This window comes from Phalacrocorax carbo, chromosome 2 (assembly GCF_963921805.1).
Source record: "Phalacrocorax carbo chromosome 2, bPhaCar2.1, whole genome shotgun sequence".
NCBI lineage: Eukaryota > Metazoa > Chordata > Aves > Suliformes > Phalacrocoracidae > Phalacrocorax > Phalacrocorax carbo.
In genome coordinates, this window is record NC_087514.1 from 113,251,761 (window position 1) to 113,264,348 (window position 12,588).

General features: G+C 42.0%; 1 protein-coding gene across 1 annotated transcript; it reads right to left on the reverse strand.

Moving 5' to 3' along the window:
• Positions 1-3,548: 3,548 nt before the first annotated feature.
• NEUROD6 (neuronal differentiation 6) lies at positions 3,549-6,934 on the reverse strand. The gene is made up of 2 exons (XM_009502168.2): positions 6,867-6,934; positions 3,549-5,465 (listed from the first exon to the last, which is right to left on the reverse strand). Exon 2 carries the CDS (start codon positions 5,442-5,444, stop codon positions 4,431-4,433), a length of 1,014 nt encoding a protein of 337 aa, XP_009500463.1. The 5' UTR covers positions 5,445-5,465; positions 6,867-6,934; the 3' UTR covers positions 3,549-4,430.
• Positions 6,935-12,588: the final 5,654 nt, after the last annotated feature.

The following is a 12,588-nucleotide window of genomic DNA, read 5'->3' on the forward strand; positions in this document are numbered from 1 at the left end:
TAGGCAAGTATTATTTGCTTTTGCAAGGAAAGATTCTGTCATGTGTTTCACTGGGATTTCATTCATCTTTATTGATGGCATTTCACTTAATTTGCTGCCATTTGAGAGCCCTACAGGCAAAGGGGAGAAGAGAAGAGTAAAGTAGGGGTAAAAATGGGAGAGGGAATTGCTAGTATACAAAAAATCTGCCATCATGTTTGTGCCTGTGCAATCTCCATACATTTTAAAAATCTTTGTGCAGATAGCTATGAAGTGAAAGAATGCAGACAGTCCCAAAGGGAGCACAGCCAGGATGTGTCCGAAAACAAGCGTATTCCTACTGTAACACAGAGGAGCTTTGAGATCTCCTCTGAGCTCTGGCAAAGAGTGGTTACCCCTCCCTCTCTCTTTGCAGTTGCACTGGGATTTGGAGGCCTGTGGGGCCGGGGCCACTGGTTTTAAATTTTACTCCTCATGAGGTTTTTTTTTTGAGACAGAGTTCAGGCTAGCGCTACCCAGTCAATCCTACTTGGTGGTTACTGGTGAGCCCAGTGTTGCAGAGGAAAGGGTGCAAACCCTGCAGTACGCTGTCATGCCTCCCACCCCTTTTCCAATTTGGGCACATCCCTGTCTTTGACAGGGCTGGCTGAAATCCTGGAACATGATGTTTAGTTTCTTTTCCAGCATTCTTATTAGTTAAAATATATTTATTTTCCTCACCCTGTTCTGACATCTTTGGACATCTTTTTTTTATGCCCCCATGTTGGAAACAGAATATCAGGTTAGATGGATGTTTAATCTGAACCAGTACAGCCATTCTTAAGTAATTAGTGTATTTCTGATACCATAAAAACATACACTGCTTTTGAAAAATCACACTAAAATGTTACTCTGGGAAAAAATAAATGGCAAAGAGTTCTGCTGTGTAACAAAACCACATCTGAAATAGCTTTTCTTCTGCCAGCTTTGGGGTTCCCACCTCTAAAATTGACAGAAGGCTTCATTACTCCTGTGCTAGAGGACAGGGGAGAATAGAAACTTCTCACCTTATTTTTCTGGAGCAGTTGCTATTTTACATATTTCTATCCTCAAGGAAGTGAAGGCAGTTAAGAGGAGAGCAAGGCAGGCAGAAATGAGCAGCTTTGTTTTGCTGTACGAATAGGGTTGAAAGGAGACAAACCTTATAAAGCAGAGATTACCGGTAAAGAAACCCACTGGCTTTCATTCCTGTGAGTTTAAAGCACCAGAACTTTCCCAATGCTTGGATTTGTTCCCTAAAATAAGGCAACTTCAAAGGCTTTTATAAATCACGTCAGAGTTCGGAGCACCTTATGTTCTGTGACTGGCCGGTGAAGGCCAGTCTGTTTATTGTGTGTGTGAAAAAGAAGGTATGCGAGAAAGCCTGCTCTCAAGGGAATCCCCTACCTCCATATCTCTAAATAATCCATACCCCTCTAGACAGGGAATGTCGGGGGGTTTTATGCTGTCTCAATATTTTTCTATGACTTGCTCCATTATTTATTCTGGACTGGCTTTCCAATTTGCAATGCCCTGAGCAAGTGTGGTGCCCGCCTTGAGCTACCAGAGGGGGAATCTGGCTGTGAATTGCCTCCCCATCTGTCGTGGAGTGAGTGAGAAAGAACTGAACTGGCAGCAATATTTTTTTCCCCTTTCCCTTTGCTTCTGCTCCTGGAAGGGGAAACTGGAACTGGCCCATGAGTTATTGAGATAATATAGGGCCACAGAGCTGAAGAGCCCCAGACTGCAGAGCCTGAAGTCTTAACACCCCTCGGGTGCCTGCTGAATGTATTGCATCAGGCATTTCCTTCCCTTGGTGCTGGACTTTACAGCTGCCTCCTCGCTTTGCTCTCAACTTATGCAAATGTGCCCTTCCCCAGTGCAACAACACTGTTCTGGGGTGCTCAGCTAACTTTCAACCTCCTGGAGGAGGGTCCTTTTACAAGACTTGGTTGGATAAGTTTGCTGCTAGTGCTCAGTGGGAGGGCATCTCCCCCCCTGCTTCAAAGAATGCCCTGTTTCTGGGCCCACTTGCCTATAGCTCCTTGTGATATATTGGTGTATCTCAGTGTCTCTGTGTGAATCTGGGCCCAGGAATTCATGCTTTCTTTTCCTTGACTGGCTTCTTCCCCATTCTGTTCTCTCCTGTCACCTTTCCGTGCTTTGCTGAATATCAGCTAATTCTGAATAACAGCAAAAGCAATCTATTTTACCCTCTTCTCTTTCTCCAAATCCCTCCTATATTTGGTGCAAAACACCTGGGGATGCTTTTGAGCTGACAGTCATCACCATCACCTTTCATCCAAGGCAGAAAACTGCTGCCTGTACCGTCCACAGTTCCTCACCCTGATGAAACGTAGAACAATCCTTAGCCAAATCCCCTGAACCATGGCTCAAGACTCTGCTTCAAAAGGCTCTATTTTTGGCCTGATATTTGTGTCTAGAAGAGGATGTTGGTCAAGAAAAACCCCATGTCTGCCCCCCTCCCTCTGCAAAGCGTGGAAGCATTTAGACCCAGATCCAAACTTTGGGACTCGTTACCCCTCTCCAGCAGTTGGAGTAGCCTGGTCTTATTTAGAAGAGATGAATGTCAGGCTGCCGTTGTCCTGAAGGAGCTGCAATGCTTGACAGGGCAGACGGTTTACAACAAGTCCTGCTTGTGAAATTAGGCAAATTATCAGGAAAAATTGGCCTGTCCCCTCTTTGTCACTCAAGTGAGGGTCTGAGGTTGATGTGTCATTAATAAACTGTGACCCAGACTGTGATTCAGCCAGGGGTCTCTAACTTGCAGGAGGAATTTGCACTTTTTAATATAGTTTTTAAAAACATGATGCCCTGCTCATTCACAGCATAGCATTTTCATGCTTCAGGTGAATACTTGTCAAGTAGCTGTTATTTATCCCTCAAAATCAAGAGGTCTTGCTCACTCACACATCTAAAAGTTGTTGGGTTTTAGTTGAATTGTTCATTCTTTTTGTCACTTGTGTATCTTATCGAGGAATAGCTCTGAGTGGTTAGAAAATGACCAAGGCTCAGCTGAGCTCAACTGTGTTAAGGTGCAAGGGGCCCTGAAGATCCCTGCTGCTGAACTAACGTGGGTTGCAGACACATGCATAGTTTACTGGTGTTCTTTATTAGCCAAGACTAAGTGTAGCAACGTTCAGGGAGTCCTTCGCTCTGCAGTTTTCATGCTTCCCGCGCTCCTGCACCCTCCACAAGCCAGAGCTGGAGAGACAGCTAGTGGTCTGCGTGACTGCTCAGGGCCCTTTCCTGTATGAAATTCGACGTTTTGTTGAGCTATGAAGTTATCTTCTTCCTCTAACCTGTGTTTCATTTAGCATGCAGCTGTTTCTGTGATATTTTAGGTGTGCTTTTGCTATTTCGCTAACACATCCTTCTGAAAATAGCGCGAGGTTCACCCTGATAATTCATGATTTCCATCCCCAGCCTCAAGTGCTACAGGGGTGCAGGGAAGAAAGCTGTGTAGGCAAGACCAAAGGCAGCTGTATACTGTGAAATAATAAGTATCAGGCAAAATACAGTATCACAGCTAATAGATGTATTTTAAAAGTGGAAACATCTATGTTTAATTGCATTTAAAGTACGTAGTGAGAAACCACAGTTATACATTGTTATAACAAACCTTTACATCTGAAGTCAGAATAATACAAAAAAAGTGCTGATTATATATGGTCAAAATAACTGAGGCAAATTTTCAACAACATCTTCTAAAATATTAGCATGTGCCCCCTGCCAGCAACACTCTAAAGGTCAGACTGAATAATCTCAGTGACAATCACTGGTTTTCCTTAGCTTACCCAAAAACGACAACCAAAAAAACTGTTTTGTTTTTGTTTGCTTTTTTTTGTTGGGTTTTTTTTTTGCATAGCTTTCAATATTGCTGCACTCTCACCTCTGCATATTGCAAGCCCATCTCAGGTCTGAGATAATTTCTTTAAAGTTCTGAATATTTTTAATCCAGTTCTCCTCAAATACATAATATATATTTTCTACCAATTATAAATACATTATTTTAATTAATCTGATTTCAATAACATGCATTTGTATAATTACTGTACAATCAAAATAGACATTGACTTTACACAGTGTGTATGATTTTATTTCAGCGATATTGTTCAGACACACTGCTCAACAAATCAAGCAAATAGGGAAATAAAAAGGAAAAAAAAGGGGGGGTACCTCTGGGAGGAAACAGAATCTCACAGTGTTTACAGACAAAAAAACGAAAGGAAAAATACTTATCGGAAAAAGGGTTTATTAATACATAGAAAATCCCCACAATAGTTGAAACACACTTTAGGAACTAGTAAACACGTTAAATAGAGTTGTGCCAATTACGCAGTGCCCAAGCATCTGCTTGCTCTTAATTAGATGGGGAGGTGAATGACCACTGTTTATTTTCATTTTCCTCATTAATTATGAAAAACTGCATTTAATTCATCTTGCATGGTGAGAGACTGGCTGCGCAGATGTAAGTCGTAAGGGAAGTGGCTCTCTGTAGGCAACCTGAACATAGAGCTCTGCCCAAGGGGACCCCTGGGTGGCACTGCACAGTAATGCATGCCGTAATTGTAATTTTTGCCATAGTCCAAGCTTTCTTCTTGCTTCAGGGAAAATATCCCATTATAGTTAATTGGGGGAGGACTTAAGGGACCTTCAAACTGTGGGCTGGCACACTCAGGGGAAGTGCTTTCATAGAAGGACTCATAAGCGCTGCAGTAATTGTAGGGTTTCATGGACTTGGAGTTGTCAAGAGTCCCGTGCCCCGGGGGGGTGCCGAGCTCGGGGCTGTGGTAGGGGGGGTAGAAGGTGGAGTAGGGCGAGCGGGTGTGATGGGCGCCTTCACCCGCCTGGCCCATCAGGAAACTTCTTGCGTTCAGCTGCAGGCATCCCGCCACCAAGTTTGTAGTTGGCTGGGACAGACCCTTGCACAAGTTTTGGACGAAGGTGAGCAGGTCGGGTCTCTTGCCAATTCGCAGGATTTCAGAAAGAGCCCAAATGTAGTTCTTGGCTAGTCTTAAAGTTTCTATTTTGGACAGTTTTTGTGTTTTAGAATAACAAGGGACCACTTTCCTTAAATTGTCCAGGGCGTCGTTAAGGCCGTGCATCCTGTTCCTCTCTCTAGCGTTGGCTTCTTGTCGCCTGAATTTGATCCTTTCCATCCTTATCTTGCTTGTCTTTTTTTTCCGAAGGCCCCGTCGCCTAGGCAAGCCATTCTCATCCTCCTCTTCTCTCTCTTCCTCCTCCTCCTCTTTTTCTGTGTCTTCTCCAGGAGACCTTTTAATATTCTTTCCTCTGAGCACGATCTGCTTTGAAAAGCTTTCTGGGTTCTTCATTTGCTTTTGGTCATCACTTTCTCTGGAAAACTTTCTGCACATCTGGGATTCTGGCATTACAACAGACTCATCAAACGGTAGTGTTAACATGGTTCTATAATCTTAAGTTACCTGAAAGAATGCCAGCACAATATTTAAATATTTCCATTTTTAAAGTTTGCCAACTTACATATCCTCATGCACCTTTCGTGCATCTGTGTGCACGCTCTGTGGTACGAGTGTGTGTATATATAAATGCACAATCTATGTTTTTTCATAAAATGCCAGTTGCAAATGCTTATTTTTTAAAGAATAAAAGCTGTCCAGAATTTAAAAATCACTCAAAACAGTCAAGATCTTGTAACTAAAAAGCCACATTTCTCACAGCTAAGTATAGAGTAAATCAATATTTAAAATGTACAATTAGCTCCCTGCTCATTTATCTTATTTTTAAACAAGCCCTTCGAACCCTCACCACCGTGGAATTCAAAGAAATGCAAAACATGATAAAGCAATACAGAAATTTCATTAATCCAAATTCCCCTGGGTGAAAAAAGGGAGAGCGAGAGCAGTCTTAAAATTGAAAAGTGCCATATCTCTATTAACTGATGATTAAATATTTTAAAATCACTTCTTGACTTCTGTTTCAAAGTTGGGTTTTTTTCCCCTCCACGTTTCTTCCCTTATGAATCAAGATATTAAACTCTAGTAAGTTAGAGTGGGTGAGGAAAAAAATTAATGGAACATACCCCCCCATATCACTCAGCTAGTAACATAATTAAAAACGAAGAATTTTTTTTACTAATGATCTGTATGAAAATGACATATTACTTATTTCATATTAAGGCAAAAATTAGAATGATCTAACCCTGAACGTATTCAGATTAGTTAGGAAATAAAATCCCCCTACCTTTTTTTTTTCCTTTTTCCCAGCAAAAAATCTAACTGATATTATCTATTTAGTTAGAATCAACTTATTTGCTTTTTCTCTTTTTCTTTCCTCCTTTTTTTTTCTCCCCCATCAATTGTGCTGGTGGGGAGGTGAAAAATTCCATGCACGCTATAGCAGTGTTTATGTTCTGCGAGGCTCAGACGTCTCCCTCCAGCTCGTAGCTGACAGGAGCGGTCTGTAGATTCTGACTGCAGTCCGGCACGTGTGCTCAGAATCCAGCCTGGAATGGGAAAATAATTTCCTTTTCCTAATTATTTTGCTTTTGTTTGCAGTTTGGGAGCAGCAAAAGCTTGGACCCTGCGGTCCTCAAAGAGACAAACAAAACAAATGCAGGGACTTTTTTTAATAGAACAAAACTAAACAAAAACCCCAGTCAAAGACTAACTCTATCAGTATTGTCTACACACTTGCAATATTACATAACACCAGTGAAAGTATGCAATTGCATCAGAAGAATAAAATGTTAGGAGGAGTTATTAGACAGTAAATAGCATACATAAAATACAAGACAATGATACTGTATCTTTAAACACTTGCATGCACACCCAGCACCAACTGAAATATATCTTTATTTGTATTACCTTAGCTTTTTATTTCATTCAACAATCAGTTTTCATTTTTTGCCTTCCAAATCTTTTCAGTCTGAATGTCGCATCGTCTCCTGGAGTCTAGATCTGTGTATATCTGCACTATCTCATTGATCTCTAAAAAGTGACATTGATGCCAACTGCCAGAGCTGGTACCCATGCCATCTGCTAGTGACGTCACGGGGCAGAGAAAACCACGTGAGCCTTTCTCCTGGGACCTTCATTCTGCACTGATCATCTGGCATCCCTCTAAGTGGGTACCAGCATTCATGTATCAACACAGAAGGTTAGACTGATAGAAAAAAAAAAAAAAGAACGAAAAAAATCTGCACCAGCATTTCACATACAGTAGGTGCATTTCCACTGGAGCTGCTTCTTTTTAGCAGTCTAGCTGCATGGATAGACGTGCCAACATTTGGTGCTATCCCTGCCTACAGGTACGGCTGCCCTGTGGTTGTTAATACGGTATTGTTTATACGGAAAGTGCTTTCTTGTATTGATCTGAGTCCCTCCGGTGCACCTGGTACCCAGGGAAAAAAAAAAAAACAACCAAAAACAAAAACAAGGAAAGGAAGGCAGGAACGGGCAAGTAATGCTGGTGCTATGACACATAGCACGGTCACAAAAAGTAGTTTTTGTGTGATGCTGCTGGGAGCGATTTTTGGGGTGTGCGGTTTTCTTGAGTGCTGTGTGTTGCCCCAGAGCGCAGGATAACAGGAGCAAACCTCCTGCCGGCTCTAAGAAATCCTCCCCTCATGTCCCTTGGTGGGCTTTGACATTCCCAAAAGAAAAGAGGCATTTGTGGGAAACTGGACGTACAACAGGAAGCTTTAACACATGATGCCTTTTTCTTAAACGTGTGGCTTGCCGTGCAGCCCCAGAGAGGTGTGCTTGCTCATCCCCATCCTGCCCCCCATGCGATGCGATGCGACCGGGGCGCAACTGCTCCCGGTGGGGCGACTTGCTCGCAGGCGGAACTCGGGGTGCTCGGAGGACTTCCCCCCCTGCCAATTTTTCTCCGCCTGCCCAGCCTTTTTGCAAACACTTCCTCAAAATCTCTTTTAAAAACTGAGTTCCTTCCTTTGGAAACACATTCTTTCTCCTAAAATCTTCCCCCTGCTCTTCCATTTGCCTCCCTGGCTGCTTCTTTCTTCATGCCCTTGTTTCTCCCGTCAGCTCTCTTGTACTCCCTGCTCTTCCTCCCTTAACCCTTTTGTCTCTTTCCACAGGCAAGAAACTGTTAAATGAAGCCGACAAAGTCTCTCGGCTCAGCCTTGCCATGGAGCTTATGGCAAACTCCACCTTGGTGTGTTTGGGGTTTGTTTGGGTTTTTTGTTTAAGGAGCGGCATGTCACATATAAGCAATATCAAGAGAGTTACAGGGGGAATGACATGTCATCTTAGAAACATTTTTTTAAAAAAAGTTTGCTTTCATTATTATCGTGTATCGCTGCTTTTTACTGACTAAGTAATCTCTATTTTAAAAAAGTGAGCGACTGAGTATGCTTTTAGTATTAAAATTATCCCTGGCAGAGCTGCTATTGTTATGGGTCTGTGTCAGCGTTTCCATTATAAATCCTGTTTTTGAAGGGTTTATAACTCATCTGCTTTAATTCACATTGGGCCCAAGCTTGGCATTAATGTTCTCAGCCCCGATCCAATTATTTTGTTTTCACAAAGTTTCATTTAAATCTGTTTGGGCATTTTTTGATTAGCGAGGGGAACAAAAAAATAAGGCAGCAGCAGAACAACATATGTGTGTGGAGACAGCATGTTATGTACATCTATGTGTATATTTTACATCTATGTGATTTTAGAGCCTTTCATTTAAAAAAAAAAAAAGCCCTTACCCCAAAATTTATATTTTTTTTTAACTGAGGTGAGACATATCAAGTCATTAATTCCTTACCGAACTCAGGCCTCTTTTTCTTTCTTATTTTTTATTTTTTAAGGCAAATGTATCTGAAGTGACAAAGATGTTAAAACTTAAGTGGCAACTGTTCAAAAGGAGTAAGAGCTGTAGTATTCATAACATTCATTTCATTTTATCCCAAATATTACAGGCTGTGTAACAGAGGAAAGGGTAGAATCCCATTATTCTCAATAGGAATTTATGTATTAAGATTTGTATTGTGGAAGGTCCTAAGGGTTGTCAACCTTTTCAAGGATTTTGCATATTCAGAGTGTTATACAATACACAATAATCTAAATATGCAAAGTCCTGAGGAACAAACCCTGTTTCAATGCATACTAAAAATACTACAAGAAACTGAAGGAAAGGTTGACATTGTAGGTGCTCTGTGTTAAAGAAAGGACCATCAAAATTTCCAGTTATATCACCCAGCCTCCAAATACACTTTTATAAAAATATTTTCTCCGTCCTTTTTTATTGTTGAAGTAGGTGGGGTTTTTTTAAACTCCTCAAATGTTATTGTAAAATGCATTTTTGAGTGGCTTTTATACTGCTACTAAAAACAAAATAAATGAATTAGTTTGTGTTGAAGGATTCCCTCTGTAGTAATAACATTACATTTTTGCAGATTCTTAATCCATCATTTGACCTTTTTAATATTTTCAAATAAATAGCGGAGAAACAAAATAGCTGAGATATCAAGGTTTAAAAAGCCTCTACTGTGCATGCATAATAACTTTTCATAAGGGTTTTACTACGCATTTTGTATTATGGATCCATGATATGCAAATGTGTACTGCTGTTAATATGCATTCACAGCATACCCTGTAACTGCTGCTTTGCTGTCTACTGTGAATGCATGTTAAGAATAATACACAAAACACAGTTAAATGCACTCTATAGAATGGCTGCACAGCACTAAATATGTTACTGAACACATACCACAATTTTTTTCCCTGTGCCCAGGCTGTATAGTTTTGAATTACAAGTGACTATTTCAAATGCAATATTATTATAATACTTTTAACACAGCCAAACATTAATAGATTCACTGAAATAATATTGAGTTCAAAGGACTGTAGAACCTCCACGGTGCATCAGGGGGACTGACCCAAACTGCACTGCAATCAATAGGAGTCCTTCTGGTAAATTCAATATGCTACTATTGGATCCCCAGGGAATGTTTCTATTCTTTTCTTTTTTCTCTTTTTTCTTTTTCTTTAAATTTTTTTCATCACCCTCTCCCCACTGGCCCATATCTCCCAGTTTCGCTGAAACAGAACTGCTTCAGAATTAAGGAACTCTAATGATGTTTGCTCAGGACCAGTTTGGTGTGGGGTAGTCTGGGTCGTTCACTGGTAGCAATGGGACCTCATAGGCAGTGGGGGACTGTTCAGAAGGGGGGGTTAGCTAGATATTTTTCTTTTCTTTGTTTCCTCATCTTTCTAATATAGGCACTAAATGTTACAGCAACTTTGCTCCATGCACGTGTAAGTCGTGGTGACAACCCCGAGGTGCCAAACTACCTCACTGATGACCTGGTGCAAGTTTGCCTTCCTGACACAGCACCCACTTGCACAGTTCAAACACCTGGGGAGGACCATAAATACCCACTCCAAACCCTCTTGCCTCAGGGCAGGCTCTGGTGTTTGGTGTCTATGCCAGAACCTGACTGTATGCCTGCAGTGGGGTTGGACTCAGCTTCCCTCGGCAGGCACCTCTGCTGCCTTGGGAGCAAGACTGGGGGAAAAATGTATGTCTAGTGCATCTTAAATTACATAAGCCAGACCATGAGGGGCAAATACCTGGGTAACAGTATGAAAAACGAGGGCCTCTGGCTCCAGTCTCCTGCTGAGTTCAGAGCTCAGGAGGGAGATGGGAATAGCTGTTTGGGATTTTTGTGGGGGGTGTTTGGTGTGGTTTTATTTTTTGTTGGTTTGGTTTATTTTTACAAAAGTAGGGAAAGAAAGGGTGGTGTCTTGGGCAGGACCCTCTGGTGAAGATTGGACTGTGTCCTTACAGAAGGAGCTGCCAGGGGAGTGACCAGACCAATGTGCAATATGCATGTTGCATGCCAGCTGCCTAGCCTGTGTGCAACTAGCACGCCATGGGACTGAAGTGGTGTGCGTCCCTGTCCAGGGGTGACTCAGCCCTTTTCTGCCTCTCTGCATCCCAGTACGCTGCTGTAGACTATGGACTCTTTTGTGAAGGGAACCTGCCATTCCTATCAAGTTGGCTAAGCCCTCTCCCACCAGTGCTAAGATGATGTTCAGGGATATATGTCCTTCTCCCAGGAGAGATTAAAGAAGACACTAATAAGGACCGCCGGCTTCAGAGAAATAACCCACGTTAGCTCAAGAGGATTCGGTTCAGTCTGAAAGTGTGATTTTTAACCCATCTTGTGATGCTGAAAAATATTATAAATATGCTTTGCACTTTCTAAGTCTCCTGTAATGAGGATGTACTTCTTGCTCTAATCAGACATCCTTAGTTTTATGTTTTGAATAGGCTGTTAGGGACAAATATGAAAGAACTGCAGAGGGGTTAGTTACTCTATTTTAATAGGAGTTGCTTGAGTAAAACATGAATTTAGAATCTGAAAATGGTTTCTAATACTAATTTATGATTAACAAAAAACCGTGTTTGTGATCAGAAATTGCTCTAAGATTTCTGAAACACATGACTAGAATGGGTCTGATTTAGTTATGACATCCATTTGGCATAATCCTATTAATTTTGAGCTACTCCTGGCTTACACTAATGTAAATCAGTTGAGAGAGGGTGGGACCAAATAATCTTACGATGGAAAATAAATTTTTTAAAAAATAAATAAAATATGTTCTAACTAGAAAAGTAATGGCACAGTGTACCCTGGAAGTTTTATTACCAGATTAGGAGGTGATATGTACCCTGCAGGAATGTGGGATTTAAGGTACTTCTCTCCCTGGGTAAAAATGCTCTAGTCAGACTAGTCACGTAGCTGTGTCACTTCTTGAAACTGCAGGGGGCTAAGATCATTATATTGCTTTGTGGTGTGAAGCAACCTTATGGTACATCTGAGAAATCGTTTTTTTTTTCATTCGGGCTTGATTACTGGGGTTGTCACACTCTCTGCTACCATACATTGGGGATGCTTTGAGATCAGTAAGTTTGGCAGCCTTTAGAGGCTGCAGCAGGGACCTTTGGCTGTAGCACCCACCCTGATGCTGCTGATCGGCGTCTACTCTTTAAAGGCAATCTCTGTCAAACAGCTAGTTAGTGTTGTTGCTTTTTTTCTTCCTTTTTCCTGCCAGCGCCTAGAATGAACTCACAGGCATGCTTCCTCTGTCTTCCCATTCTGAGAACGCCTCTGTCCCCATCAAAGTGTGCTCCTTGGGATGGAGTCCCTTCTAGAAGAGGTAGTGTGGGTGTGCATGACCCCAGAAGAGACCTGCACAGCTTCTCCTTCCACAAACAGACCCCGTGGCTATGATGCACGCTTTTTCTTCCATAAACCAGAGGCACTCCTTCCTTGTAAAATCTCTGAGGTTGATGGGTTGCTTTCCTTTCCCTGCTGCAGATCTCCCCCAGCAAGAGGCATTTGGTGGAATATTCTCCCTAGGTCACCCGTGAGGGTGTTCCTGATACTTTTTCTTCCTTCCTGCAGCCTTCTCACTGTGAGAGGATTATCGGTTGCACAGCAAGTGACAATGCACTGAGCCCTACGTGGTGAGGCAGTGCTGGGGCAGAGCCCCTCTGGGAAGCAGTGGGTGCTCTGAGCCTGTGGTGGTGGCGCCAACTCAGAAGAGCAGAATGGCCTTACAG

What these genes read in the sequence shown, in the direction of transcription:
- NEUROD6 (XM_009502168.2), bottom strand. Translation starts at nt 5,444, where the DNA reads ATGTTAACACTACCGTTTGATGAGTCTGTTGTAATGCCAGAATCCCAG.